General features: G+C 49.7%; 1 protein-coding gene across 3 annotated transcripts in view; it reads left to right on the top strand.

Annotated features, from left to right (window-relative positions):
• Positions 1-25,337, top strand: part of ppm1e (protein phosphatase, Mg2+/Mn2+ dependent, 1E) — a 46,506-nt gene extending 21,169 nt beyond the window's left edge. For all 3 annotated transcript variants that reach the window (XM_088615817.1, XM_088615816.1, XM_088615818.1), the window contains 6 exons: positions 13,766-13,884; positions 14,665-14,864; positions 16,650-16,838; positions 17,011-17,154; positions 17,857-17,950; positions 18,086-25,337. In XM_088615817.1, coding sequence (XP_088471943.1) covers positions 13,766-13,884; positions 14,665-14,864; positions 16,650-16,838; positions 17,011-17,154; positions 17,857-17,950; positions 18,086-18,987 — 1,648 coding nt within the window. In that variant the 3' untranslated portion in view covers positions 18,988-25,337. The remainder of the gene's footprint in view (positions 1-13,765; positions 13,885-14,664; positions 14,865-16,649; positions 16,839-17,010; positions 17,155-17,856; positions 17,951-18,085) is intronic.
• Positions 25,338-26,126: the final 789 nt, after the last annotated feature.

The following is a 26,126-nucleotide window of genomic DNA, read 5'->3' as shown; positions in this document are numbered from 1 at the left end:
ACTTTTGCGAATCTCTGGTGCCTGTGGGAGAATTTGTGTGAGAGTGAGAGTGTATGTGTGTGTGAGTGCATGTGTCTGTGTGTGAGTGCGTGACTCTGAGTGTGTCTGTGTGTGAGTGCATGTGTCTGTGTGTGAGTGCGTGACTCTGAGTGTGTGTGTATGTGAGTGCATGTGTCTGTGTGTGAGTGCGTGACTCTGAGTGTGTGTGTATGTGAGTGCATGTGTCTGTGTGTGAGTGCGTGACTCTGAGTGTGTGTGTATGTGAGTGCATGTGTCTGTGTGTGAGTGCGTGACTCTGAGTGTATGTGTATGTGAGTGCATGTGTCTGTGTGTGAGTGCGTGCGTGTGAGTGTGTGTGTGTATGTGAGTGCATCTGAGAGTGCTGGGCTGTGCATGTGTGTGTGAGTGCACGCATGTATATAGTGGTTTTACAATAAAAATAGCTCACATGCTTCGCTGTTGCTTTGGTAACAACTTTGGGACCGTACGTACCCAGCCTGATAGCTGTGTTCTGCTGGAGAAAAGACAGAAACAACCCTTTCTATTTTAATCAATAACTGAATTCTTAAAATGACCTGTGGATGTGTTGAATACGTGTTGGCTTCTTTTAGATATTTAGCTCATAGTTTGAGAACAGAGAACCAACCCATTAAAATGGGAAGGACGCCCCTCTGGCTGGCTCCTGGCGCTTGATCCTGCTGCAGCAGGCAGGGCACATTCCCAGCTCCAACCAGCCTTGTGAGGATCAGAAATACACATATGTAGCAAGCAGGGCTCATACAGTCGGTAGCTTCCCCCAGGAATTTCAAGTGATAAACTGGAACATGTAATCTCACTTAACTCACTTGTGGGAAAACCTGTAAGTCTCGGTGCCAATGTCCCTTAAGAGCTGGAATCATGAGTGATATGTTTATCGAAGAGGTTGCTAAAGAAAGTAGTGTTGATAATGGGACGGACGCTTTTATGAGGTTGAGCCCACCTCTTCATTAGGTCTATGGACCTTTTTTTGAGCATTTAGAATCTCAGCCTGTTAATTGAATTACAGCTGCGAGTCACTGTGTGCTTACAGCACCCTGTTCCTGTCCCCAGCTCGCTAAGTATCACTGCCTGAATGTTGCTGGAGCCCAGACAGACACGGCCCAGCTCAAGTAGGTCACCCTTCCCAGCAGCCCCTGCAGCCCCCCTCACTGGGCGCCATTAATCACGCCCATGTGGCATCGTCCTGCGCCCTGCGCCCCGCCGCATTGCCGCTCACCTTCACCTTCTCTCCTGGTACGCAGCCTCGCTCGCTCTGTGTGTTCACCTCATCTGTCCCACTTTCCCAGTTTCCCAGTTTCCCACATTCCCTTCCTGGTCCCCTGTGCGCCAGCACACGCAGAACATTTGGCACGAGCTTATCCACCTCAAACACTGTGAAGGCTGGTCACAGCCTCAGGACAATCCGCAAAAATCAAGAAATCAGAATGACTTTTGTATCTGAATGTGTCAGGTCTTGAATGCACCTTGAATACATGCCTAGTTGCACTTCTTAAGATTTAACCTGGTATAGAGAACTGCAGATCTAAGTCTGGGGAAATTAGTCCTGTCACAAGAACATCTGAACTGCTGCCAGCTGTATCATCCACGGTTTATTGCAGTGCTTCAGCGTGAAACACTGCTCCACTTCTTGCTCTCCCAAATTTGAGTGCTGTCCCAGATGTTCCAGTGAATTAAGAAGACGAGCTCTGGAGTGGAACGTTTTGCGCCCCAGCCAGCCGGGGAGTACACTATGGAGAGCAGCGGAGGAAGAGGAAGTAGCCGTCTTTCTGCAGGCACCCAGCTTCCTGTTCCTCCTCTCGGCTGAGCGTCGGCCTGATGTCGGCCCGGGCGCTCTGTGCGCTGGCTCTTAATCATCCCAGCAGGATTTGTTTGGCAAATGCATTCCTGGGCCAGGCAAATCGCAGTGGAAACCTGGGGATGTAAATCAGTCAGCTGACTCCTGCCACACCTGCCCTTCCTGAACCCCGGCACGATTCTTCTTCCTCGACCGCAGGCTGGCCGCGGGGAGCTCTGCCTCCTCCCTGCGCTGGACTGGTGCTCCCTCCCTATGAAGGGGCCCGGGGCCCCTGAGGGCTCCCATCCTTCCTTCTTCTAACTGCTTCTACAGTTTAGGGTTGCAGGGGAGCTAGAGCCTATCCCAGCAAGCAACAGGTGCAATGAGGGGTACACCCTCATCATCCTTAGGCACAATTTCAGACATTGTGTCACCCTGATGGCTCACAAAAAACATCTCGCAGTGAGTACACACTCTAACAAAATACTACACTTTCATCAATTAAAAGGCTTCTCAATCGGGTGATTGTCCATTGTCAGTCAGTGCAAGTGGATGCTGGGTCCCTCCACGCCCCACCACATGCTGTTGTCCATTTCCTCATCCTGCTCGTCCAGTCCTCCGCAGGAGCTTGGGGAGCAGGGATTTCTGCTTTAGCCCCTGTACAGGGCCCACAGTCCCTCATGTGGCCACGCCATGCTTCTCCCTCTCTCCGGCTCCCGCCCGCTCTGTGCTCACCTGCAGAGGCGTCGGAGCAGCTGTCCCTGCCTTGTGAGTTCATCCAGTGCTCTGCCAGGCTCCTGGAAGTGGTTTCCAAGGGCTGGGCAAGACTGGCATCGGAAAGGGCCTGTTGCACCAGCCCTGAGGAAAACCCTCAGCTATATATCACCAGGCGTGGCCAGGATTTGAACTGGGTACTTTACCCCCAGTCCAGTCAAGCTCCTTTTTTACACTTCTGTGCTGCTGCAGTACAAGGACCTGTGTGACAGAGAAAGACCCTCACAGCCCACCTAGCAGTTACTGTAATGGAGGTCATGTGACCTCAGCTGGTTATGTGAGACTCATACAGGAATGGCATATTTCTCAGTGAGAGAGATGGAGAGATGATTTCTCTCTGACGATTCTCCAGGCTCCTGCCTGCCTGCTTTCTCCTTTCAGACAGTCTGAACAGTAGACAGGCTATAAGGATCCAATTTGTTTAATGTGAAAACTTTCGCTTAATTAGCTATTCATAGATTTGTGTCTTAAATAGTTTTATTCCTAAAACTTCACCAACCTCACATCACTTTAATGAGACGTATCTGCTTAGTGCTTCTGACACGCTCTGCTACTTTGGAACAAAAGAGAGATGATTATTAAATCGAGCGCCTGTGTTTTCCGAATGCGTTTAATTTGCACAAGTCTTAATTTATTGCTATTAGCTTTTAGGAAGTGGATAATAGATTGTGATCTGTGATGCTCTCACATACATTGCGCTCATTTAAGAGTTTTAACTGAATAATCTGATACAGACTCTTCGGTTAAAAGGGCCTGTGTTTTGCACCACATCTCCTGTGTTTTACATCTAGAATGAAGTAAAACTAAAGAGAAGCAATACTTTGCAAATGCATGAGTGATAAAAGTGAAGGACCTGTATGAGGCCTGTCCACATTCCTAGCATGAATCTTCCTCTTAATTCAGCTGGTGAAGTATTTTCTACTGCAGTTTAGTGCTGGAGGAGGTGATTCTCCTCTGATAAATCTAGTGTTATTTAGGATCCTTTGGGGCAAAAGGTGCTATATAAATACAATTTATTGGCATTGGCAGTGGAGGGTGGCTGAGGGGTGTGGTGATTAGCCCTGCTTGCTCACAGCTCTGGAGCCCTGGTTCGATTCTGGCCAGTCTACCTTGGGGCTCCCGCAGAGCCTGACAGGGATGATCAGGCAAAGGGATTTCCAGGGGCAGGCTGGGCAGACCGGGGGCAGACCGGGGGGCAGGCTGGGCAGCTTGGGGCAGACCGGGGGCAGGCTGGGCAGCTGTCCTGGCCTCTTCGATGTCGGCAGTAAGATAACAGAAACCTCCTGATTGACATAAGAGTTCTGTTCTGCTAACCCTTGCGGGACGTTCCTGCGGACCTGGTAATGTTTCTGCTGCTCTGCTCTGGGCTGGTTTTTGAACAGCAGTATCTAATGTTGTTGACACTGTTCTAATTGAAATCTTACTAATGCATTACAGAATCTTGATGTTACTTCTCTTGATTTAAATTCCGCTATAAATCCCTCCATTTTGTTTGCCTTTCGTATTACTTCTCCACCTTCTCTAGAATGTGTCATGATGTCTCGGCGTGAGTCGCTCAGTGCTTCCCATCTTGTTTCTGGTAGTCTGGGCTGCCTGCCTGTGACACTCTCACTTGTCATCTGAGTTTGTACCGCTTACTCTTTTCCCTAGTAGTTTCTAGATCAGGCTCTGACATTTTCACAATGCCTGGCATGTCTCCCTGCTTCTTACGCCACCCAGGAGGTTCTGGTGGTTCTGTTCTGGCAGTCCCAGTCCGTGTGGGAGGGATGCTTCCTCGGTTGTGTCTGGACCTGGCAGTACTCCAGGTGCAACTGTGTAGGAAAGCTCTGCCGAATTGACGCCTCTCCAAATTCACTTAAGCACACTTCTTTTGCTTTCTGGGCATCGACAGCCTTGTATTTTATTACCCTGAAGGTACTATACTTACACTGGGGCTGTGGAAATCGGGATCTCCGTGCAGAGGCTGCAGAAAGACCGATTCTGCTCACGTTGGGTTGGAGAGACTTCTGTGGTTTTCAAATGCTTTCTGCATTGGATTGATAAAGCTATCAATATCAATAGAGATTGATCTTAATTTTCTTCCATCCTCCTGATGTGTGAGATGTGTCACAGACGTCCCAGGACCAGATCACACATGTACATGAAATTCAATCTACAGTTATGGACTGAAGTGCTGTCAATATGTCAATATCTTAAATAGAAGAAACTACTGAATGGGAGAAATAAGAAAGAATATTTCATCTGCTTTAGGGCTGTTCATATCTCTATACAAACACATGATAAAATAACCTGATGTTAAATTTGCACAGAGAAATCTTGTTCTTTGTTGCAGGAATGGTGCTTATAGCCATGTGCTAGAGTTAGCATCCCAAGAGTGCTTTTGTTAATCTAAATCTGTGGCACAGAGCAGATTACACTCAAGATGGGATGGCCTGTGTTTTTGCACATAATAGAAAGCCTGCCTTGCACAGGAGGTGTAAATAGAGCTGTATATAGGTGTACATAGAGCTGGAGATTGAAAGTAGTTCATCTATTAAATTACAGCATCCTACATAGCTTGGATCCTGTTTCGTATGGAGACCACAATCCGCGCACGGTGGAGCCACGTTTTGAAATTTCCAGCACTCAGGGATACAAGCATTTGGGTGAAGACAGCAACGGCAGGTGCAATATTTCCCTCTTATTGAGTATTGAGGCTGGTTCATATTGCTCTCTGGAATTTCAGTGCCAGCACACTGTATGTCAGGCACTGGAAAAACAGACCCTCTTCTTGTCCAGCAACCGAACTGTGGAATGACCATCCAGCAGTCATCAGGGACAATGAAAGTTTTTTTAATTCTAAATTGAAGAGTTATAGGTCTTTGATGTGTTATGCATGAAAGCTATTTGTGATGGTACAGCAGGTTCAGACAAGATGGAGGCCCTTGTCTGGACCACATTTCCCAGAATGCTGTGGTGAATGAGCTGCAAATTGCAATAGCATCCAGGGTTGGTTTGTTTCTTTTTTGTCTTGTTCTGTCTTGTCTGAGGGATACAGATCAGAACCTGTGTGTTGCACATTCACCAGAGGGGAGAAGGATGTGACTGACTGAGGGACAAAAGAACATGTGAGTTTTGTGAAAGTCCCAGCGAGACTAACCACTGTGCCACCATGTTGCCTCTTCTGTAACATGCCAGAGAGTGTGTTGGTTTGTTTGTAGGGGTAGGTGCTGATGCACACTGTAGCACAGAGTCAGTTCCAGTAGCAGCCACACATGACAGCAAACCCCTATAGGTGTCTGAAATTATACAAGACCCAAGTCTGCAGATGCACTAGGAGCTTGTGTTACTACAGTCATGTTTTTTCCGCATGTATGGAAGAGGCCTGGTCTGCTACTACTTTACAGTCCTCAGGAGTAATGAGAATCCCACATATTGGGCTATTCCACTTTGCACAGAGCGCCTCACTCTGAAATATTGTCTACTTACTGGGCAGTGTAGCGTAGCGTTGGAAGGCACAATCCTATAATGGGGGCAGCTATGTTGGAGTTTTGCCCCTCTGGTCTCTGATTCTAAGGAGGATGCTTTTGCGCTGGTGTTGTGGCACTGAAGGAGATACGCAACTGCTGTGCTGGACGTGAGCTCCGGTTGCCCTTGTCATTTATTTGCTCCTTTCATTGTGCTTGTGGTGGCCGACTCGTGATCTTTCTGCATTTTTGAGTCACAAATTAACGAGGCAGCAGAGATTCATACACCAAACAGGAACAGCTGGCTGTGACTTTTCAAAAGCATTTTTTTTATTTAAGGAACCGAAAAGCTTTTAAATCCCTGCGACGTAGAAGAATGAAATTAAATGGAGACAGGGGTTAGTGATTCAAGAGGCGTGGGAGTTTTGACAGCGCTGTTCTTAAACACATGGTGTCATCTGAGGAGTCTAATGTCCCCCGGATTTTAGAGAGAGAAAATTAGCCTTGATCAAACTCTTCAATGTGTGGGGAAGATGTGATTGTGATGTATAAATAGGGAGAGAGAGGAGCGATGAAATATCCAATTTTCAGTGCACTCCTACTGATTAGGGACAGTGGGTGAGGCAGAAAGAAAGATTGAAGCAGAAGGAGGTTTAGATCCACTGCCATGCTGTTTCCCCAGGATTTCTAAGCAACACTGCCTGTGAGTCATCTAGCTATGAGCTCACCTGCGTAGATGAGGGCTCTGTGCTGTTGGATGCGCAGTCCTGGTGCACACACAGGGCAGAACTGCTACCTCCTGTGACGTTGCAGGGCAGTGAACTTTATCCCCATCGCCTTCTAAAAGTGCTGAGGGTTAATGAGCTGCATCGGGAAACAGCTCTCAGCGCACTGTTAAAAAACGAGCTGGTGGTTTCAGGGCCACGTGACCGCGGGACTAGCCCACTGCTGCAATGTCTTACAATGGCCATACCATCCAAGCACAGGGTGGAAGCAGATCATTGGAGATTTCAGGCAGTCAGCTGAATCATTAGTGAATTAGTTAGTTGTTCAGATAACAAATGTAAATGCAATTACATAAATGGAAGGGCAGAGGAAGATTTCTGCAATGACACTCTGTGTGGTCTACAGTCCCCTTGGAAACGGGGAATCGTCACTCCTCTTTTCCTTTTGCAGCTCTGGGGGTTTGTGTGTGTCAGAGTGACCGGACAGCGGGCACGTCGGGGTACACTAAGCCACTGTGACTTCAAGTCCCCTCAGAGATGATCAAATTGAGGCAGATCTATTTCAGGCCACTCCGGGGAAAAAAGCCACTCTTTTTTGGGAAAGAATTGAAATGACAAACGTCTGAGGGTCTTTGTTGAATGAGGGTGCTGTTTAAATTTCTGTCTAGCGGCAGAAAAGCATCAGAAACATTTCAAATCTGATCAAGTCTGATGCCAGGGGAGGTTTGATTAATGTGCTGAGCATTGGCTTATTTTCATCATGAATGTTTCTTGTGTAAGAGAAAAGGAATAAACTCAAATACCCTAGTAATATTCTAATCAGCTTCGATCCTTGTACAGAAAAGGTCTTTTCTTGAATGTAGGCTATATTGAAGGATGATGATAAAAAAAGGACCATTATCAAACTTGTGCTACAGAAGCACTTTTTCAATATGGTTTGATATTGTCTGATGCCTTATTTCCCAGTCTTTCCTCTGGGACGCACCTGTGTTGTACAGTTTTCAGCCCAGTTAAAGCTGTTTCACTCATCAAGATCTTACTGAGCAGTATTCAAATTATTTTAGTTCTTAAACTGGACAACAAGAGATGAGCATGAGTTCTGCTTTCCTTGAAAATGACGCCAATACAGGTTATTTGTAAGGCTACATCTTGAGCATAGAAAACTATTCAAATCAATAGGATCGATGAGCTTCATTGATGAAGAGGATCCCTGGGTGCCTCAGGATCAGAACTGAGGTACACTTTGAATGTAACATTTGAAATGCCAGCACGGTGCATTTTCTGTTGTGAGGTTCCTGCAAAAAGATGAACCGGAGTGAAGAGCGGAGCGGTTTGGGATGAGGCTGCTCTAGTGCACCAGGCTCGGAACACTGGAGAGGGAACAGGGTCTCGCTGCACAGCTGCTCCACAGGGGCCACAGCTGGCAGCGCAGCCGGCCTCTCTCCTCGTGGAGACCGGGGAGACTAGCCAGACACTCAGACCTGTCCTGCACGCGTTGGGGGAGCTTGGAGTAGCTGGAGAAAGCCGTGCAAACCTGGAGAGAACATGCAAACTCCACACAGATGGGTGATGAAGGTGGGAATCAAGCCCTGGGATGCAGGACCCACCCGGTGAGGTCGTAGTACAGCCTAGAGCAAAGAATACAATACATCATGAAACGTGAGAGACGAGTGGTGTAACGAACTGCTGGATAGAGTTCTAATGCAGCAAGACATAGATTCTAGTTCTGTAATTCATTATCGCAGGAGAATTGGGTGCTTATATATCAGTGGAGAAAGAGAGAGCTGCATTTCCTCCTACTTTCGACAGGCCCTCAGGCCATCCTCCTCAGAACTGCTTCAGGGGCCCAATTAACTAATTACTGTAGGTTTTTAAGCAGTTAAGAGCTCAGTTAGTGTGTGGGGCCTTGTGGAGATGGAAAGTCTCTACCTTGTCCTACACATCCCCATGTCACTATGAGAAGCTATTCTTGGCTGTTTCTTTAAGCCAAAAGAGTAAGTGATTTTTTTTTTTTAGAAAAGAGATGGAAGACCCTCTAAATCCTCTTTTTCTGTCGTAATACTAACGCAGCTCCTCTGGCTGTTGTCGCACAAGCGACGGGGGGCTCTGGTTGGCTGCGGAAGAGTGTGCCGAAGCAGGCCAGCCAATGAGGACACGTGCACGGCCCCTCCCCCCGCCCCCCCGGCCGTGCGTGAGTGAGTGAGAGAGCATGTCGGATTTCTATGAATGGAAATGCGGGGGAGGCTCTCAGACAGTGGCAGCCATTGTGGTGTCAGCTGGGGATTGATGAGGCCGTTATCAGCTCCCTCTGAGTCAGTCTCTCTCTCCGAGCCGCCGATGCTTTCGCAGCTCCTGACAGAGCCAGAGCCAGCCTGACAGCACGCCCAGGCCGCCAGAGCTCCCCTTCTGTCACGCCAATCGGGCAGGGCCTTCTTGCAGGAGCCCCACTGCCTCTGCCCCCTGTAACACCCCGACCCCCAGTAGCAAATCATCACACTCGTTGCGATTTTTAGATGCTGTGAACAATAGGAATGCAGATTGTGCCACCGTGATCCCAGGGAAATGGGATCTTATAGTGTTTCCCCTTCATTAACCAGGCTTATTAAATAGATGAGGCTGATTTATCCGAGGTTCACTTGTTCCACACCCCCCCTACCCTTTGTGTAAAAGAATGTAATTTCCCTTTCCTTGCCTAGACAGCTAACTCTGCAGGGTGTGGCGCAGACTGGCCACCCCTCTCATTCTGCTATATCTGCAAGCTCTGCATTGCCTTTCAGGCAGGTTAGAGGGGCAGTGCTTTTGTCCCCGAAGCCTCTGCAAGCTTGCTGGCACCTGGCACCTCACACGAGTGGCTCCTTGGCCAGGAAGCCAGAGGCTGTGCGCTGATCCCTGGGGTGTCCTGGTCTTCCGAATGAATAATCGCACATGGACTGCAGACCAGGCTGCACGATGTCATCAAGAAAGGGCTGCATAGCTTTAAAACGAAAGCTATATCCCCTGTTATGAGTTATGAAAGCTTATTAGTGGTGTGATGTACTCCCTTGCACTCGTTTGTGTGTAGAACAGGTAATGGCTCCTGTTAATATATTTGTAGAGAAGCACTACTAATGTCATGCTAATCAGGTATACCAGAAACTAATGGCATTTTGGACAGCTTTCTCTTCAAGACTCGGTAAAATCAGTTCAGTAAAAAGAAAGGATTTGTTCATGTACATTCAAATTCTAATTATGTAAAGATCATGTACAAAACAAAAATTGCAATAGATTACAATGAAATTGCTCAAACTACATCATATCATAGCATAGCTTCACTTATACCCTCTAAAAACAATATTATAGCAGTCAGGGAATATGTCCTGCTGGAAAATCACTTCATATGATGATCGTGTTGGAAACTCAGCAGTCTGACTCTTATAGTGTAAAGTCAAGTTTGAGGAGTGTAACAGATTTTTGTATTATAGTGCTGTGTTTCAAAATAAGCTAATGAGAAAGTCTTCGGGCTTTAATTATATTTGCTGTCTGTAATAAAGATGAGGATTTTTTGACACTAAGTGTGTTCTCTATTAGGAGTGTTGTTAGACTTGTATTTTTCTTTAATCACTAATTGGTTTCTTTTTAATAATTGCTACCAGGTGTTCTAGAAAAAACCAAACACGAATCAAAAAGGCCAAAATAATAGTCACTGTTCACTCGGTTAGTTTTTTTCTCCTTTGTATTGTATTCAATTCCATAACAGGTCTATGACCGTTGTCTATTGTGCTAAAGACAATAAATTAATATAGCAGTATTATAATAATTTTATCATTTAATTTGTATCAAAATTCTTAATTGTTTGTAATTTGTATAGCACTTCTCAGAAGTGAGAAATGACTTAATCAAATTAAAATTAAGATGGAACTGGAAGTGGACCAGATTGTGGAAACAAGTCCAGAGTGGGGTTTAGCTATACTGGTATACTGGCAGAGTGTCACCCACTGGTCCACCAGTCTCCAGTCCCAGTGCTGACTGGGCCCGGCCCTGCTGAGATCAGGGTACGAGGCGGTGACACTGCTGTCGCCCTAGTCTGAGGAAGCATGCTGGAGGAAAGCGGGTTTCTGCATCGCTTCTCCTCACCAGCCATCAGAAGACCCTGCAGAGAGGGGAGATCTCAGCCATCCAGTCGATCTGACCAGAGGTCAGCGCTGGTCCTGTGTGTCCCAGCAGCTGCTGCCCAAAAGCTGTAGAGAAGAACATGCACCGGGTACCCCAGGAACTCTGGGACATTTTCAATCTGACTGCAGCCTGGTCCAGATATGGTGCTCAAGGTCACCCCCGTTTCAGGATTAAAATAGATCATTGGTGACAACACTTTCTTTCTCTGACTGACACGGATTACACCTCGGTAACGTCAGGCATACACTGTAGAGACTCTCCTTTTTGTTGCAAATGCGCACTTTCATTTGTGGTAAGAATGATGTGCTCGTTACTAAGTAACGTGCACAGCGTGAAGAAAGAAACCGCTGACAGACTGAACTAGGTGTTTGGATTAAAGGGGTGCTGTTTAATTAAAATAGGCAGAACAGCGAACCGATAGAAATATTAACTTGTCACAAGTGCTCAATTAGTGGGAATACGTAGACTGAGGCATTGTGGGAACAGCAGTAGGCGCTCTGCCAGTCGTGACGATTAAACAAAGATGTTGGCTTCTCTGGCTTGTTCGTACCACTTGTTTCTTACTGGTTCAACTGCCACCTCAGACATGAGCTCTTTCCAGGGGGAGCTGTGCTGGAGGAGGTGGCTGAATTTTGTTGGGAGAAACTGTTCTACTTCAGGAGCTTAAAAATGACTGAAGAACAAGATGCAGAATAACCAGAATAGTGCCGCATGTAGAATGTGAATGAGGTATTTGTGGACTGACTTATTAAACTGTAGTAGTGAGTGTCAAACCCCCGAGTGCCCGGCCCGCAGATGTAGACCGTGCCGTCATTGGGCTGCCCTTGACGGAGCCTGCTCCACTTCTCCTGCTGCCTGCGCGCCGCTCCAGCTCCTGAAAAACCAGAGCAGCAGGAAAACAAGGAAGGGCAGCGGAAAATCCGCCCTACTTTTTGCTGCAACTTACTTTTTTACTGCTGCTTTTCTAGCACGATAACTCCAGGACGCTGGATCTCAAATTCCTACACAGTGATAATATCGCACATCCCAAACAGCTGCAACATGAAGGATTGGTAACAATTTGACACCCTAGAAAATAAAAACTGACGTCACAGGGTCCGCTGTCATGCCAGGCAGGTGCGGGCTGACACAGGCGCTGTAAGCATTGGCAGGGTGGCCCACCGGCAACACTACCATATTCATCAAAGGCAGGCTGAGCGCGTTACCGTAGCAACAGCGCCAGATGTCAGTGCTGGTCTGTGTGTTGTCATGGTTACACCATCAGCTGTCAAGCTTTTGATTCATGTTGGATTCTCATGGTTACAACACCAGACAGAGACTGATGCCAATCCCGACTAAGTCACGATAGGAACAGCACCCGCAGGGCAAGGTCATGCTCTAGAACAAACCCCAGATCCTGGTGTTTCTCCCGACTAACCAGATAACCCCTGCGGAAAACCTTAGCACTGAAACACTGTAGGAGGACACGGCTGTAGCACAAGCAGTCAAAACACTATAATGCTGCAACAGCCAAACTAGAGCCTTGACAAAACTGCCCCGGTGTTTATTTGAGGGGGTTTTGTCAGTTGTTGTAAGTGATGCTGGGTGGGCCAGAAAGTTGCACTCTCTTTTGAAATAAAAGTATATTTTGCTGCATAACCAGTTTTCCAGTTTGTCACTAGAAAAGAGAACTTCCTCTCAACCGAGGAAGCAAAGGAACTCTTCTGGGGATGGGATGTTCCTATACAAGCTGGCGCAGTGGTCAGCATTGCTGCGGCCCTGGGTTCGATTCCAGATCTGGGCTGCTGTCTGTGTGGAGTCTGCATGTTTGTGTCCATCAGGTGCTCCGGTTTCCTCCCGCAATACAAAATATATTGGTAGATTAATTCACTTCTGGTGAAATTGACCTTGGTGTGAGTGTGCGCGGCCTGTGATGGACTGGCGTCTCATCCAGGGTGTAGCCCGCCTTGTGCCGTTTGCTTGCTGCGATAGGCTCTGCCTCTTCAATGACCCTGAATTGGATGAAGTGGTTAGAAAATGGATGTTATTACGTACACTCTCTAAAGTATGCAATTCTATCTTCACATTTCTAGATTTCTAACCAATCTCTGACTATAGTGTGAGATGATCCAAGAGCAGGACGCTGAGGTGTCCCCAATGTGTCCCTGGCTGGACACTGTCCAGAACAGGAGAACCAGCTGGCCCGAGACAGCCCTGCATTACAGCATTGTCACGACTAAATTATAATGAGCAGCTGAGAAAACCATCTTCATTTCCAAAGGGACGTCTTTCTTTTTTAGTCATTAGGCTTCCACTGCTGCCGAAACACCACATCGGCGTAACAGAGCTAATGAATGTGTGATTACAGTGTGGCTAATTGGTGTGCGTTAGGAGAGCTCCGGCTCCACTCGTCTCATTCATTCACACCAGGCAGCGTTCTGGCACTCGAGTCTTCTCTCCCGGGGGCTCCTGCTTCTCATTCTGAAGGCCTTGCAGAGCTTTCACTGATATCCAGGGTGGTTAGGGCCTGCAGTCTGACTTACACTTGATCACAGATTTTCTGTGTTTCAGTTTTACATCGATTTCAGTTTTTTGAACATGTGGGAGGAGGTCAAATTCCAGTCCTGTCCTGCACTTCTACTCTTGGCTCACAAGGAGAGATCAGTCTCCAGTCTTCCCCTGAACGAGTGAATAACAGGATTCAGAGTGGTAAAGCATTGCAGTCACCCTGTTTTGCTGCAGCTGGTCACTGTGATCTTGTGTGATCTTACTCTTGTATCTTGCCAAGTGTGCAGCCCTGGACACTGCTATCTGGGAGGTGACTCTTCGCCTGTGAGAGATCAGTCCTGATTAACCCCCCCCTCCCCTCTCTGCAGTAACTGCCCCTTCTCCCTGGCGGCGGGCCTGGCGCGGGCCACAGCCGACGAGATCCTGCAGAGCGACCTGTCCGTGCACTACGTCAACAAGCCAGCGGACGCCGCCGACCCCTACCCCCGTGAGTGACCCCTGGCAAACACACACACAGTTGCTCTGAGACATGGGTGCAAGAGAGGGGGGCGGTTGTCATGCTGATGGCACAGAATTCCTGGGAATTTTACAGCTTTTCCAAGGGGAGTTGGATCCCTATGCACTAGCTGCAGAGGTGTACCCCATAGTGTGGTAGGAAAGGAGGCATCTTTTAGGCTTGGTTCTGGGCTCTGCATGCGAACTGGAAGGTGACTGAGATACCAGAGGAGCCCAGGCAGACAGAGCTTGCAGCACAGGCCTCTCGGGCAGCTGGACAGATCGATTGTGTCCTTTTACAGCCCCGAAGACCCCGAGCATGGACAGAGGTCCCAACCACGAACACGGCAGCCATATTTAGATAGGAGGTGGAGGCTGGAGTGTTAAAGTAGTTCCTATTCAGTGTGAGGACTGGAAACTCGATCTCCTGATTGTTAGCCGGGGCTCAGTGCTTCTGCTTGAGAGATACTCTCCTGTCAGCAGGGTTTGTATATTGGCGGGGGGCGCTATTACAAGGGCTCTCAATTAAAGATTTACTTTTAATGGAAAATGAAATGCACACAATGCCACATTTGACATCGGATGGTGCAACACTTCTTATTTTGTAAAGACAAAAGGTTCTATAAAAGATGCAGGGAGAACAATACAAATTTTAATCTAAATGTAGGTACTATTTATCAGCATGTCCAGCATGAGTGCTTCTGCAGGCCTGGCTGGTGTCAGTGCTTTAGGCTGTGCTCGTGAGTGCGCTGCGGTCTGTCTGCCTGCACAGAGCTGGAGTCCGTGAAGCTGGCTCGCCTGGTCTTCAACAAGCTGCACGAGATGTGCTGCCTGTGGCTGAAGGACATGCCTCGCCGCCGGCGCCCCCAGCGCTTCTACGAGACCTCCATCCACGCCATCAAGAACATGCGCCGCAAGATGGAGGACAAGCACATCGTCATCCCCGACTTCAACATGCTCTTCAACCTGCAGGTACGCAGCTGCGCTGCACCCACGCTGACACACCCACACCCCCACACTGACACACCCACACTGACACACCCACACCCCCACACTGACACACCCACGCTGACACACTCATACTGACACCCACACGTTGACACTATCACACACTGGAAAAACATATACACACACTCTTGCTCACATACACATATACACCCACACTGACACACTCTCACTAACAAACACATTTACACAAAAGTATGCACACACTCACATTGTCACACACTCTCACACACCTGCCTTTGGAGCTGAAGTATGTCACGATCTGACCCCTCACCAATTTCTCAGAAACACGAGAACCAGCCTCCCTGTGCAAAATCACTGGGACTCTACGGGCTGTTGGGGAAAAAAGTCTGGGAAATCTTATTCACATTCAACCAAACCTGAAGGGGACAACATCAGTGACTCACCTAACTGAGCTCTCGATGCTGTTGAAGATGGAGTAGAATGCTCAAACAGTTTTTTCTACGCTTTTTTTAACTCTGAATATTGGTTTTAAGTCAGGTACTTGAGTCTGGAGTCTGTCTGCCACCTTGTCAAGGACTGCACAGAGCACAGAAGCTGCAGCACAATATAAAGCTCTTTTTACTTCTATTCAAAATATTCAGGATGACAGGCTGGCAGAGAAGCAGCTGAACAACAACAAAAAAATTGACAGGAATGTTCAGTACACAGAGGTGGCAAAAAACATCATGTTCCAGAATCACTTTGTTTTTTTTTTTAAAGCTTTTGCTTTCAAAAACGGCTGCTTGATGGATATTTTTCAGTGTGGAATATTTACTGATTTCCATTCAAAACTCCTCCAGGATGGAGCCATTGGGTTAACAGAACTCTACATCTGATAAATGCTATCTGGTACCTGTTTATTGACTGAATAGAGCTGAATGTTCACAATAACAGAGGACAGATTACAAACGAGACCATTTGCCTGGGTCCCAGGGAATAAGTACATTCTGTGTAGCTTGTTCCATGCTCCCTCCACTCTTATGTTTGGACAGTGGAGTTATGCATGGGTCTGTGAGGGGTGCAGTAGCCCTCCTGCACAGTTAAGGTACATCATTCATTTTAACTGGCTGGCTAATTAATTTCCCTCTCTTTGGGGCTGTTTTCTCATGCAGCACCTCAGTGCAGGAGAGTTAGTGCTTCATTTAAATGGAAGATCAAGGTGACTGATGCTTCTTTTCCTTTGATTGTTTGCGTTCAAGACACCAGTGTGTATCATTTAAAAACTACACTCTCGCTTGTCTACTCTTGGACGGTTAAATAATCTAATTCCATTTGTCTCGGCTAATTCCTCTTTCTCTGCTCCTCAAGCAGAAGGGAATATTTCAGTTAAGCGCTGGGGCTGAGAAGTTAAGAACACATGCTTGTCCATTCTGTCCTCTCAGTTCTAGTCTGCTCCCAGAGAAATCCCGATATACCTGCCTTTATCCAATTCAGGGTCCAGTGGGAGCCAGGCAGGGTCAGACAGACACACCCACTCCCACCAGGGCCAATTTTCTCAAAAGACAAGTAGCTGTGGGCTGTGGGAAGAAACACCTGGGAAAAACCCACACAAATGCAGGGAGACCATACAAACTCCACACAGACAGCACCCCACTAGAATTGAACCCAGAGCCCCAGAGCTGTGAGGGCGGCAACGCAGACCACTCCGCCACCATGCTGCCCCTGCAGAAAAACCAAAATGTCAGATAAAACTGGAGGTCCGCTCGCGTGGAGACGTGATCTCACTGTCTGTGTGCCCCCTGCTGGCAGGACCAGGAGGAGCAGGCGTATTTCGCGGTGTTCGATGGGCACGGTGGGGTGGACGCCGCCATCTACGCCTCCAACCACCTCCACGTCAACCTGGTGCGGCAGGAGATGTTCAGCCAGGACCCCAGCGAGGCGCTGTGCCGCGCGTTCAAGCTCACGGACGAGCGCTTCGTGCAGAAGGCGAGCCGCGAGGTGAGGGCACCGGGGGGTCTGTGTGCAGACTGCTGGAGAATCCTGTCCGCCGAGCGTTAGGAAACAGAAGGCAGATTTAAGAGCCGGCGTCACGATTGTTGCTGCACGTCTGGTATTGAAGGCAATAGCAGACCTGGCCATAGCTGAGTAAAAGGCGCTGTGTGTGTTGCAGAACCTGCGCTGTGGCACGACGGGGGTGGTGACCTTCCTGCGGGGCAGGACACTGCACGTGGCCTGGCTGGGAGACTCGCAGGTCATGCTGGTGCGCAGAGGGCAGCCTGTGGAGCTGATGAAACCCCACAAGCCCGACCGCGAGGTGAGCCCTGGACGAGCAGGAGCTTATTCCATGTGTACATGCAAAAGCTCAGCCCTCACGTGACGGCTTCGGCCTCCCAGATGACCAATTAAGTGGGAGTAAAACCCAGTCATCTTAACTCAACATGCAGTGAAGAGTAGAGCTCATTGCTGGCTGTAGAAAAGGTGCAGCCTGTGGTCATGTCCAGGGGATATTCAGTGAGCCCCTACACAATTCCGTTGTAGCTCAGATGACAAACATGCTTCCCTGAATGCAAGCTGAGTGTGCCCTTTCCAGGACCTGAAGGCTCTCTGTAGGGCAGATTTTAGTAACAGAAAAGTATACACATCTTTGCTGGATCATGCTTGCTGTTCTTATAACTTACACCCCACAGGACAGGAGTGTTAGATCACAGTTAAGGTTTATTCCCTTCTGCAAAAAAGAAGAAAAGAAACGCAACGTTTCAGCTGTGGAGCCTTCTTTGAGTGTGTTAGAACATAGTCCACACCATCAGCTTGAAGGGAGACTAGACTAGATTGAGACTGAACACTTCCAACAGCTGCTGCACTAGGGAGATGAACACACAGCCCAGGGGGAACCCTGTCTCTAGCTCAATCGACAGCTACAGTTTTCCCCTCCGCTGACCAGAGAGATGGACTGGGAGAGGAGCCAGGCGGAAATGGCGCGCTGCGGCCCTGACCTGCCCTCTGTCTCCCCCTGCAGGACGAGAAGCAGCGGATCGAGGCGCTGGGGGGCTGTGTGATCTGGTTCGGGGCCTGGAGGGTGAACGGCAGCCTGTCGGTGTCCAGGGCCATCGGTACGCAGGGGCTCGTCCGCACTGAGAAAGGAGTTATTCATTCTCACGCAGAGCCTAGTAAAAGCTCGTTTTTTGTGGGACCTGTCTGGGGGGAGTAATCTGTCTCTAACGGCCTGCCCCCCTGTCCTCTCCCAGGTGACTCGGAGCACAAGCCCTACATCTGCGGCGACGCTGACCACAGCTCCTTGCCGCTGGACGGCTCGGAGGACTACCTGATCCTGGCCTGCGACGGCTTCTACGACACAGTGAGCCCAGATGAGGCGGTGCGGGTCGTGTCGGACCACCTGCAGGAGAACAACGGCGACAGCAGCATGGTGGCCCACAAGCTGGTGGCCTCGGCCCGGGACGCCGGCTCCAGCGACAACATCACCGTCATCGTGGTGTTCCTGCGCGACCCCCGCGCCCCGCCGCCCCCCGAGGGCCTGGAGGAGGAGGAGGAGGAGGAGGAGGAGGAGGAGGCCGCGGAGGAAGGCCTGCAGCAGGGCGAGCTGGCGGGCCAGGACGGCGGGACCGAGGGCGGGGGGGGCAAGGGCCGGGGGAGCTGGCCCCTGCAGCAGTGCTCGGCCCCAGCGGACCTTGGGTACGAGGACCGGATGGACTCCTTCACTGACAGAACTAGCCTGAGCCTCGGGCCCGAGCTGGCGCTGGGCGGAGGGTGGCTCCGTCTCCCGGCCCCGGATCGCCCTGCTGTCAGAACCCTGGCCCCGCTGGCGGCTGCGTGGCGCCCCCCCGGAGAAGAGGGTCCCTGCGCCTACAGACACGCCCCCTGGGGGCCCACGCCCAGCGTTCCCTCCTGTCAGAGCCCCGGCCCGCTGGGACACTGGCTCGAAGCAGCTGCGCTCTTCTCCCGGGATCGGAGACCCCCCAGGCACCTGGAATCCGCCCTCCCAAGAGTGGGGGGCCGGCGGGGCCACAGGGGTGCCAGGGAGCCCTGCCTGCCCCGCTCCCTGCGAGGGGGGGCCCCCTATCCGCGGCGCTGTCCCGAGCGCAGGCCAGGGGTGGCCCTCCCACGCGTGCCCCAAGGCTGCAGCGTCTGAGAGACGCGTCCCTGTGTCCCCCTGCTCTGCCCCCCCCCCAGCATAGACGAAGCATCTCACATCCCTCAGGCCCTGCGCCTGGGACACTGTGGTCACGCCAAGGCCAAGCAGCACACGCCACCGCCTGCGCCACTCCCAATCCCCCTTCCCCATCACGGTGTCCAGCTGGCCCGATTCTGGCCCCCCCAGCACACTTTGACACAGAGGATCACATAGATCCACATAGAGCCCAAAAAATCTAGACGCGCATTAGGACTCGGATCAGAAACCAGGTTTCAGTTAAAGAAAGGACTATGTTTGCCGTTCTGCTATGACACACTAGAATGCCACAGAATGAAGGAAAGAATGGTGCCCAACTCAACACCTTTGAAATCAATCCTGCGGTGTCTTCTAACCCCATGCAAGACACTCGTTAAACTCCTGGACATAGATGAGGAGAAGCCATCCCCAACCAGAACTATGCATTAGAAGTGTCCGGATAGCCATGCCATTGTGTTTTGTCACAGCCAATGCAGTAGAAACCAAGCAGGAGTTAAGCAAATGTGTGCCTTTATATCTCCCCAGAGGAGACTGAAGACTGTGTATTTGTGACAGGGGCTCCTGAATGGCTTCGCCAGAAAAACACTCACCTTGAGGTCTAAGATCCAGATGTTGCAGGTTCGAACCCACAGATACTACGATTCCTCAAGCAACGGCTCACAGATGGCCGAGTGGTGCAGGGATCAGGTCAGGATATGTCAACCAGGGTCTCTCGGGTCAAGTGGAGACAGGCTCATGGTGATGTCAGTATGGGCCGTATCTGTCCTCCAATCAGCATTGTGGAGCTCGTCATGTCACAGGGCAAAGGTCACAGTGAGGGGGCAGAGCCTGTCGACACTTCCTCTTTCTCGTCATGGGGGCAGAGGGGTACCTGGACAGCCTAATTGGTTAAGAACAGAAAGGGGGTGAGTGAGCTGGGGGATAAACCTCTCATTATGCCAGAGTGATAGGGTGGATAGAAATTCCTGAGTGGATCAGGGAGTCTCCGAGCTCACTGGAGGTGCTCTACCGATTCCAGTTATCCAGCTGCTTCTGTGGTATTAGCATAGATGTAAAACTACAAGACATACCAGACCGCTTAAGTAGTAAAAGCATTTTTTCTTTTCGCGTTTCGAATAGAGCAGGAGGCATCTTTCAGGCTTCATCGTACTCGCCCATGATGCGATACAGCAGACCCTTCGTTCTAGCGCGATGTTTAAATTGTCTTCAGTGCAGCTTTAATCCGCAATCTGTTCACGATACCCACTTTCACGAGGAGCAACAGCTCCTGCCAGTTCAATGCAGTGAAAGAGGGTTATTGAGTGTTTAGTCAGTGGGCCAGAAGACCCCCGTACCTGAGGAGGCGAATGTGAGGGAGAACAGGCTGTCGTGGGGCATTTCTACTTTCTTTTTATCGCGGAAAGGTTGTCTGGAAAGATTAAGAGCAGCTGAGGTGAAAGTGAAGTTGTCTGCTGCCATCGCTGCTGAACGTGTGCTGCAAACTCCATCGTCTGCCACCACAGTAAAAGAAAACGTTTATAAATGAATAGGGCAGCAGGCAGAGCATCTCGCTGACCCTTTGGTAATGAATGAACACGATCTAGCTCCCTGCTCCCATGCTTTACTGGTTGTGGAGGAAGCAGACTGGGTTTTGACGTGTTTGAGGCTCAGCTCCCTGGAAGATTTACAGCAGGTGGAGGCGCAGAGCAGCTCCAACAGAGGAGCAGGAATGGGCTCGCCCTGCGCACAGACAGCCCAGACAGGCTCATCTGAACACAACCTTCCCGATCCAGGGCCTATCCCCTCCCCAGCTGCACAGGCCTCTCTTCCCGGAGAGAGGGCTTCTGCGGCCCGGGAGATGGAATGGAGAATCACCCTGCACCGTGGCGCTGGTCCCCTCGGCCGTCTTCCTCAGCGCCCAGCCTCTCAGTCCCCGCAGGTCCGTATATTGTTCCAGACATGCCACTGGTACAAAGCATAGTTTTCCTCAAAAGTAAAGCAAAACCTGGGGAGTGGTTGACATTTCCCAGACAAAGCCATTCCAGCAGCAGTTTCAGAAATGAAGCTGTGCAGTGAGGGCGAAGCTTGTTAAGCACTGGAGTGAATCGTCTGGTTTTTGGGGGCCGAGCTCTGCGCGGATGCCCCCAGCTGTGAGCCAGGTTTTCTTCACTGCACTGGATGTGCTAGATCTCCGCTGCCTCTCCTCGCGTCTGTGGTCCAACTGCAGCTCTGGCCTGGCGGTCTCTCGGCGCGTCGGCGAGTGTGTGTGGTGCTGGGTCCTTCTCTGCGTGGACATCCCGGGGGGGGGGGGGGGGGGAGGGGCTCCACAGACTGCAAAGGCTCAAGGTCATTCCCCAACCCCCCCTCCCGGTCACTGTGGAGACGGTCCTTCTCCCTCCCTCAAGACTTCAACGCTCCTCTCACCGCCTCCCTCCAGCCCTCCTGACCTAATCCGTGCAGGAATTCTTGAAATATATTTGTGTGTGGGTGTGGGTGTGTGGGCGTGTGTGGGCGTGTCTGTGTCTATTTAAACCAACACTGTAAATTAGCAAGATCTCACTCTCCATCGTCCGTGTACTGCAGTCCTAACCTTGTGTCTCCGCGGCAGGAGAGCGGTGGGCCTGTTGCGCCGAACGGGAGCACAGGAAACGCATGATGGAGGCCTTCCTGCCTGGCCTGGGGAGAGTCAAGAGAGCACGTGGAAAGAGCACAATAGCGGAGTTCACATTGATCAAGGCAGTCTTTAATTATGGTCCGCACATCCAAAGTGCTCATTGACTGCCTCATGTGAGCTGATCGCGCTTTGCTGGCTATAGCCTTGAGGCCCTGCGAGGGCAGTAGTGTCCAAAGAGCCCTGGTCTTTCTGGGGTGGCAGCTTGGTCCTGCTCTTTCAATCGAGAGCCTCTTCCCAGTGCTGTCCGAACCCGAGCTCGTCCGTGTGCGCTCAGGCCCAGCGCTCGGCTCGGGCTGGGGGAGAGACTGGGGCCGGGTGCCCCCCCACCCTGCCGCGGGCAAGAAGGAGCATTGCTCTCCAGGTTCGTCCCGCAGTCTCTGCCCTCTTCTCCACTGCTTGCTCCTGTAAGCAATAACTCATCGTTCTGGGCCGCCAGCAGGGAGAGGAAGTCAGCTCCAGTGTCTAGTCTGTGACAACAGGCTGCCCCTCCCAAAAAGACAGACAAACATTTTCCCCTCCTCTTGATCCTGCCCTTCAGAACCTCGGTTCTGCATTTCCTCAGATATCCGAAGTCTGCAGGAAACACGCTGGTGACTGAACACAGGCACAGTAACACAGAATAAACCTACCGAAAACAAACTGAAACTGAAAAAGAGACTGGCCTGAAATAAACATTGGACCATCACCTGCCCCTCTCTCACAGCTGATGCAAAATTATTTTCAGGATTCCTGCTCAAATGGCACAATCCCACAATCCTCTGCAGCTGCCCCCCTCCGCGCTGAGACGGAGACCTCCCACTCATGAGTCACACGCTGTCGTGTGCAGATACAGATGCCCAAAACGTGACAAACTGGCTGTCAACTTTCATTCAAAGGGAAAGGAAAGTTTTATCTCTTGCTTTCCACCAGCACTCTCAGCACTGTCCACAGTGCTTAATAAACGACAGACCCTGTCTGGCTCCTCTCCTGCTGCAGGCTAGATTAACAGTAATCGTTCTGTATCCTCAGTGTTCTGATGGCTATATTTCTGGTGACTAGTATATTGTGTATAAAAATAAGATCAAGTATATGTCTGATGTCATTTTATTCCCATGTTGTGACCTGGGGTTTGGTCTGTGACTGTGTTCCTGTCTGTTTTCTGAAGAGTCCTCCCCGCGCGCTCAGAGCCGAGCGTACCTGCCTTCCTGCGCCGCTGGCAGCACGGGGCCCCTGCTGCTCTGCCTTGAATCAGCAACGTCTCTGACCCCGACCTGTCCAGCACTGCAATAATTAAACTTACCAAGGCGTTTCTTAACCAAGCTTACCAAACCTCCTGCTGTGGTGTGTGAGCTGTCCCTGCTCCATGGGAAAGCTGGAAAGCAGAACTCCTGACTGGGGGTATGGAATTAGGTGTCAGAGCACTAGCCTCCATCTGCAGCTGGATGTGTAAGCAAAGTGCTTGATCTTAATATATTGCAGCTTAGGGTAACGTGCAACGGACTACAAGCCCAACTGCACTCTCGGTTTACTTGAATCAACAGAATCTGGGATAGATCAGGAGGCAGGGCTGGAATTCACTTTGTGCAAAGCCTGCAGGGGAGCAGCTGTGCTCAACTGCAGCTGGAGTTTAAACTGAGATGTGCAGGCTATCTAAAATGATGGCATCTCTTCTATTTGAGAGCGAGCATCGAGTTGCATGAAATGAGCAAAAAAAAAGGTATTTGGCTGCAGTCTTGTCTAACAGTGTGGACTGTTGAAATGCTGTTCCCTCGCTTGGCAGAGTTAACAAATCACTTCATTCGAAGCAGGGGTGTAGCGCACTGTACACAGTTTTAAGAAACGTACAGAACTGGTATTCTTACTAGTGGGCACACATTTCGAGAGCACTCAGAATCATCTGTGACAAGCCTCTGAAGTTGCTGCAAGAAACATTTGGCATTTGTGCGAGAGGTTGTTGGCAGGCCAGGAATTAGTTTGGTCAGTGTGGTTCAGCAGATACCTCGGCCGCATTCGTGGGTGTGGGCAGGGGCAGAGGTCAGGGGTCAGCCACACAGATCAGGCTGCTTCACCAACAAGACAGTCCCAAAATCCCAATATTTCGATATTTTACTCAGAGAAGACTTGGATGGTGGGGGGGGGGGTTCTATAGGTAAGGTTCAGTTCTGGGCAGGAAGTATTCATTCAATCAAATTACAATTACACATGCATGGCAAATAATGGATTCTGTTTGAGCAGCTAACAGAGCAAGTAGAGTATTTTACCAGCTCCTGCAGGAAACCTGCTCGGCACTGGCAGCCCTCCAGTCCAGCCCCGTTCCTGACTGGACACGGGGATCAAACAGCGGCCGTCCTGCACGCAGTCACAGTACAAGCCGGGCTGCTGGCGGACAGCTGGGCCTGTGGAACGGATTGGGGCACAGGAATTTGTACACAGCCAAAAAAATTGGAATAACATTGCCTGCCATTTATCACTTATCCATGAATAAAAGCTGAGAAATGCCAGCAATCGGTTCTGACTGAACAGTGCTTTATAGCTGTTTCCATGGAGATTTATTTCACAAAAAGAACAAATCGCAGGCTGACAAGAGCTCTAAATTAAGCTTGGGCAGTTGCAGTACAAGGTCATAACATACGTGTTCAAACAGTGACGATCGCCGTGTCTGCTGGACTCTCGCCAAGACCAGTCAGTCCAGAGATCCCTGGTTCGAACCCGGGCTGCGGGAAGAGTTCGAAGCTGACAACTGGGCAGCAGTGGCCCCTGCGCCTGGACAGATTCCCAGAGGAGTAGAATATTGCAGGTCATAAAAGAAGAAAGCTTGTCTGCTGAATGTTTCATGTGCCACCTCCCGCCTGCCAAAGAATCTGAGGGGGTTTGGTACCAGTATAACTGACCAAGGTGGACAAAGAGGATCAAATGAGACCGATGGGCCGGAGCCTCCTCTCACTTTCAGCATTCCTGATGCTGTGATCCCTGAGCACACAGCCATAAAAAGACCACCCCCCCCAACTTAAGGTGAGGCTGCTCTAGGAAGGTTTGTGTAGGAGTTAAAGAACAGGGAGGTGCGTGCCAAATCATACCCACTCACGGCCTTTAGAGTGGCGACAGGAGCAGGTGTCTGGGTTGTCCTGCTAGGACAGTCACGCCTATATCACCGCTGGGCCTGCACGGTGGACACGCGGCCACATTCCAGGAGTTTGCGCGCCTTTTATTTGACATCGCCTTCCTTGCGCCAGTAGGCAGGGCGCAAGGACCAACACCTGGCAGAGTCACAGTCACATGAGGCATATTTCAAAGACAGACGAAGGGAAATTGCAAAAAAAAAATTCAATGCGTTAAAAAATCCCCATTGGATTAGAGCATTAATCTGCTCATCAGGAAATGAGATTTGGTAGCCGACATGCTCTACATCCCGACCCAGCAGAAAGGCACTCCCCGGCTGTCTTTAGGAGATGGGAAGACTGCGGAGCCCATCCCATGCTTTCCGCAGACTGTCCTGGTGCAGCCTGCTGAAGCACCTCGTGCAGTTCAGGAACCCCAACTTCGCAAGGCGCAGACCCCCAGCTCTGTCTCTTTCTCCCACTCTTTAATGGTCTGTATGTCTTTTGAGTCTGGAGATGTTAAGAAATATTTGCCTGTTCTGGTGTGAAAGAAATGAATAAATTGTCCTCCAGACCCCCTCTCCTGTGTCTCACCTGTGTGTGTTACAGAATCTCACCTATAAATCAGAATGAGCTAAATGTCCTCATGTTCACTCCACCCATCTTCTTAATGAAGTGTCATGAAGTCTTTAACAGAATTTAAAGAACAGTAAAATTAAAGTTATGCACTAAAGTCCCTGAGGAATTGACAATTTCCTCTCCTCAGCCAGGACAAATCCTTTATGTTTTTAATTAACAATGACAAAAAACATGAGCACAAACAGCATGTGAGGGGAAAGATGTTACAACCCATGTTGTTTATAACAAGACATAAGACATGCTGTACCTTTAAGAGATACCTTCTCTAGCTGTGGGGAAGTCAAGTGGTGTCCCATAGAGAACAACTGACAATTTTGACTATTTGGAACCTGTAAAAAGCAATGAAGTGCATTACTGCTAAATGTGCAAATTCATTCATTCACTTCAAGAGCCAAAACAAATCTGCTAACAATTAAAAATAATGAATATAAAAATATACATAATAGTTAACCTATTCCCATGTCATCAGGAGAGAAAATGTTTTTCTCCTGCAGAACCTAGTTGGTCCTTGCAATGAACTACTTTTAAAACATATCTGCAAAGTCAGAACTGAAAAATGTTTCTTTACTTTCCCCACATAGGGCACACATCCTAGCTGATTAAGTAAGGACATAAATAAAATCATGCCAGGGATGTTCGTAAATCACAGTGGCTCACATTTACAAATCAGGGCACCTGGATTATGAAATATCAGCCTAGAATGGGTTCATCTCTCCAGCTCTGACTTCTAA

The sequence above is a fragment of the Lepisosteus platostomus genome, chromosome 22 (genome assembly GCF_059453375.1).
Source record: "Lepisosteus platostomus isolate fLepPlt1 chromosome 22, fLepPlt1.hap1, whole genome shotgun sequence".
In the NCBI taxonomy this organism is placed as follows: domain Eukaryota; kingdom Metazoa; phylum Chordata; class Actinopteri; order Semionotiformes; family Lepisosteidae; genus Lepisosteus; species Lepisosteus platostomus.
This window is presented reverse-complemented; position numbering and strand designations above follow the sequence as displayed.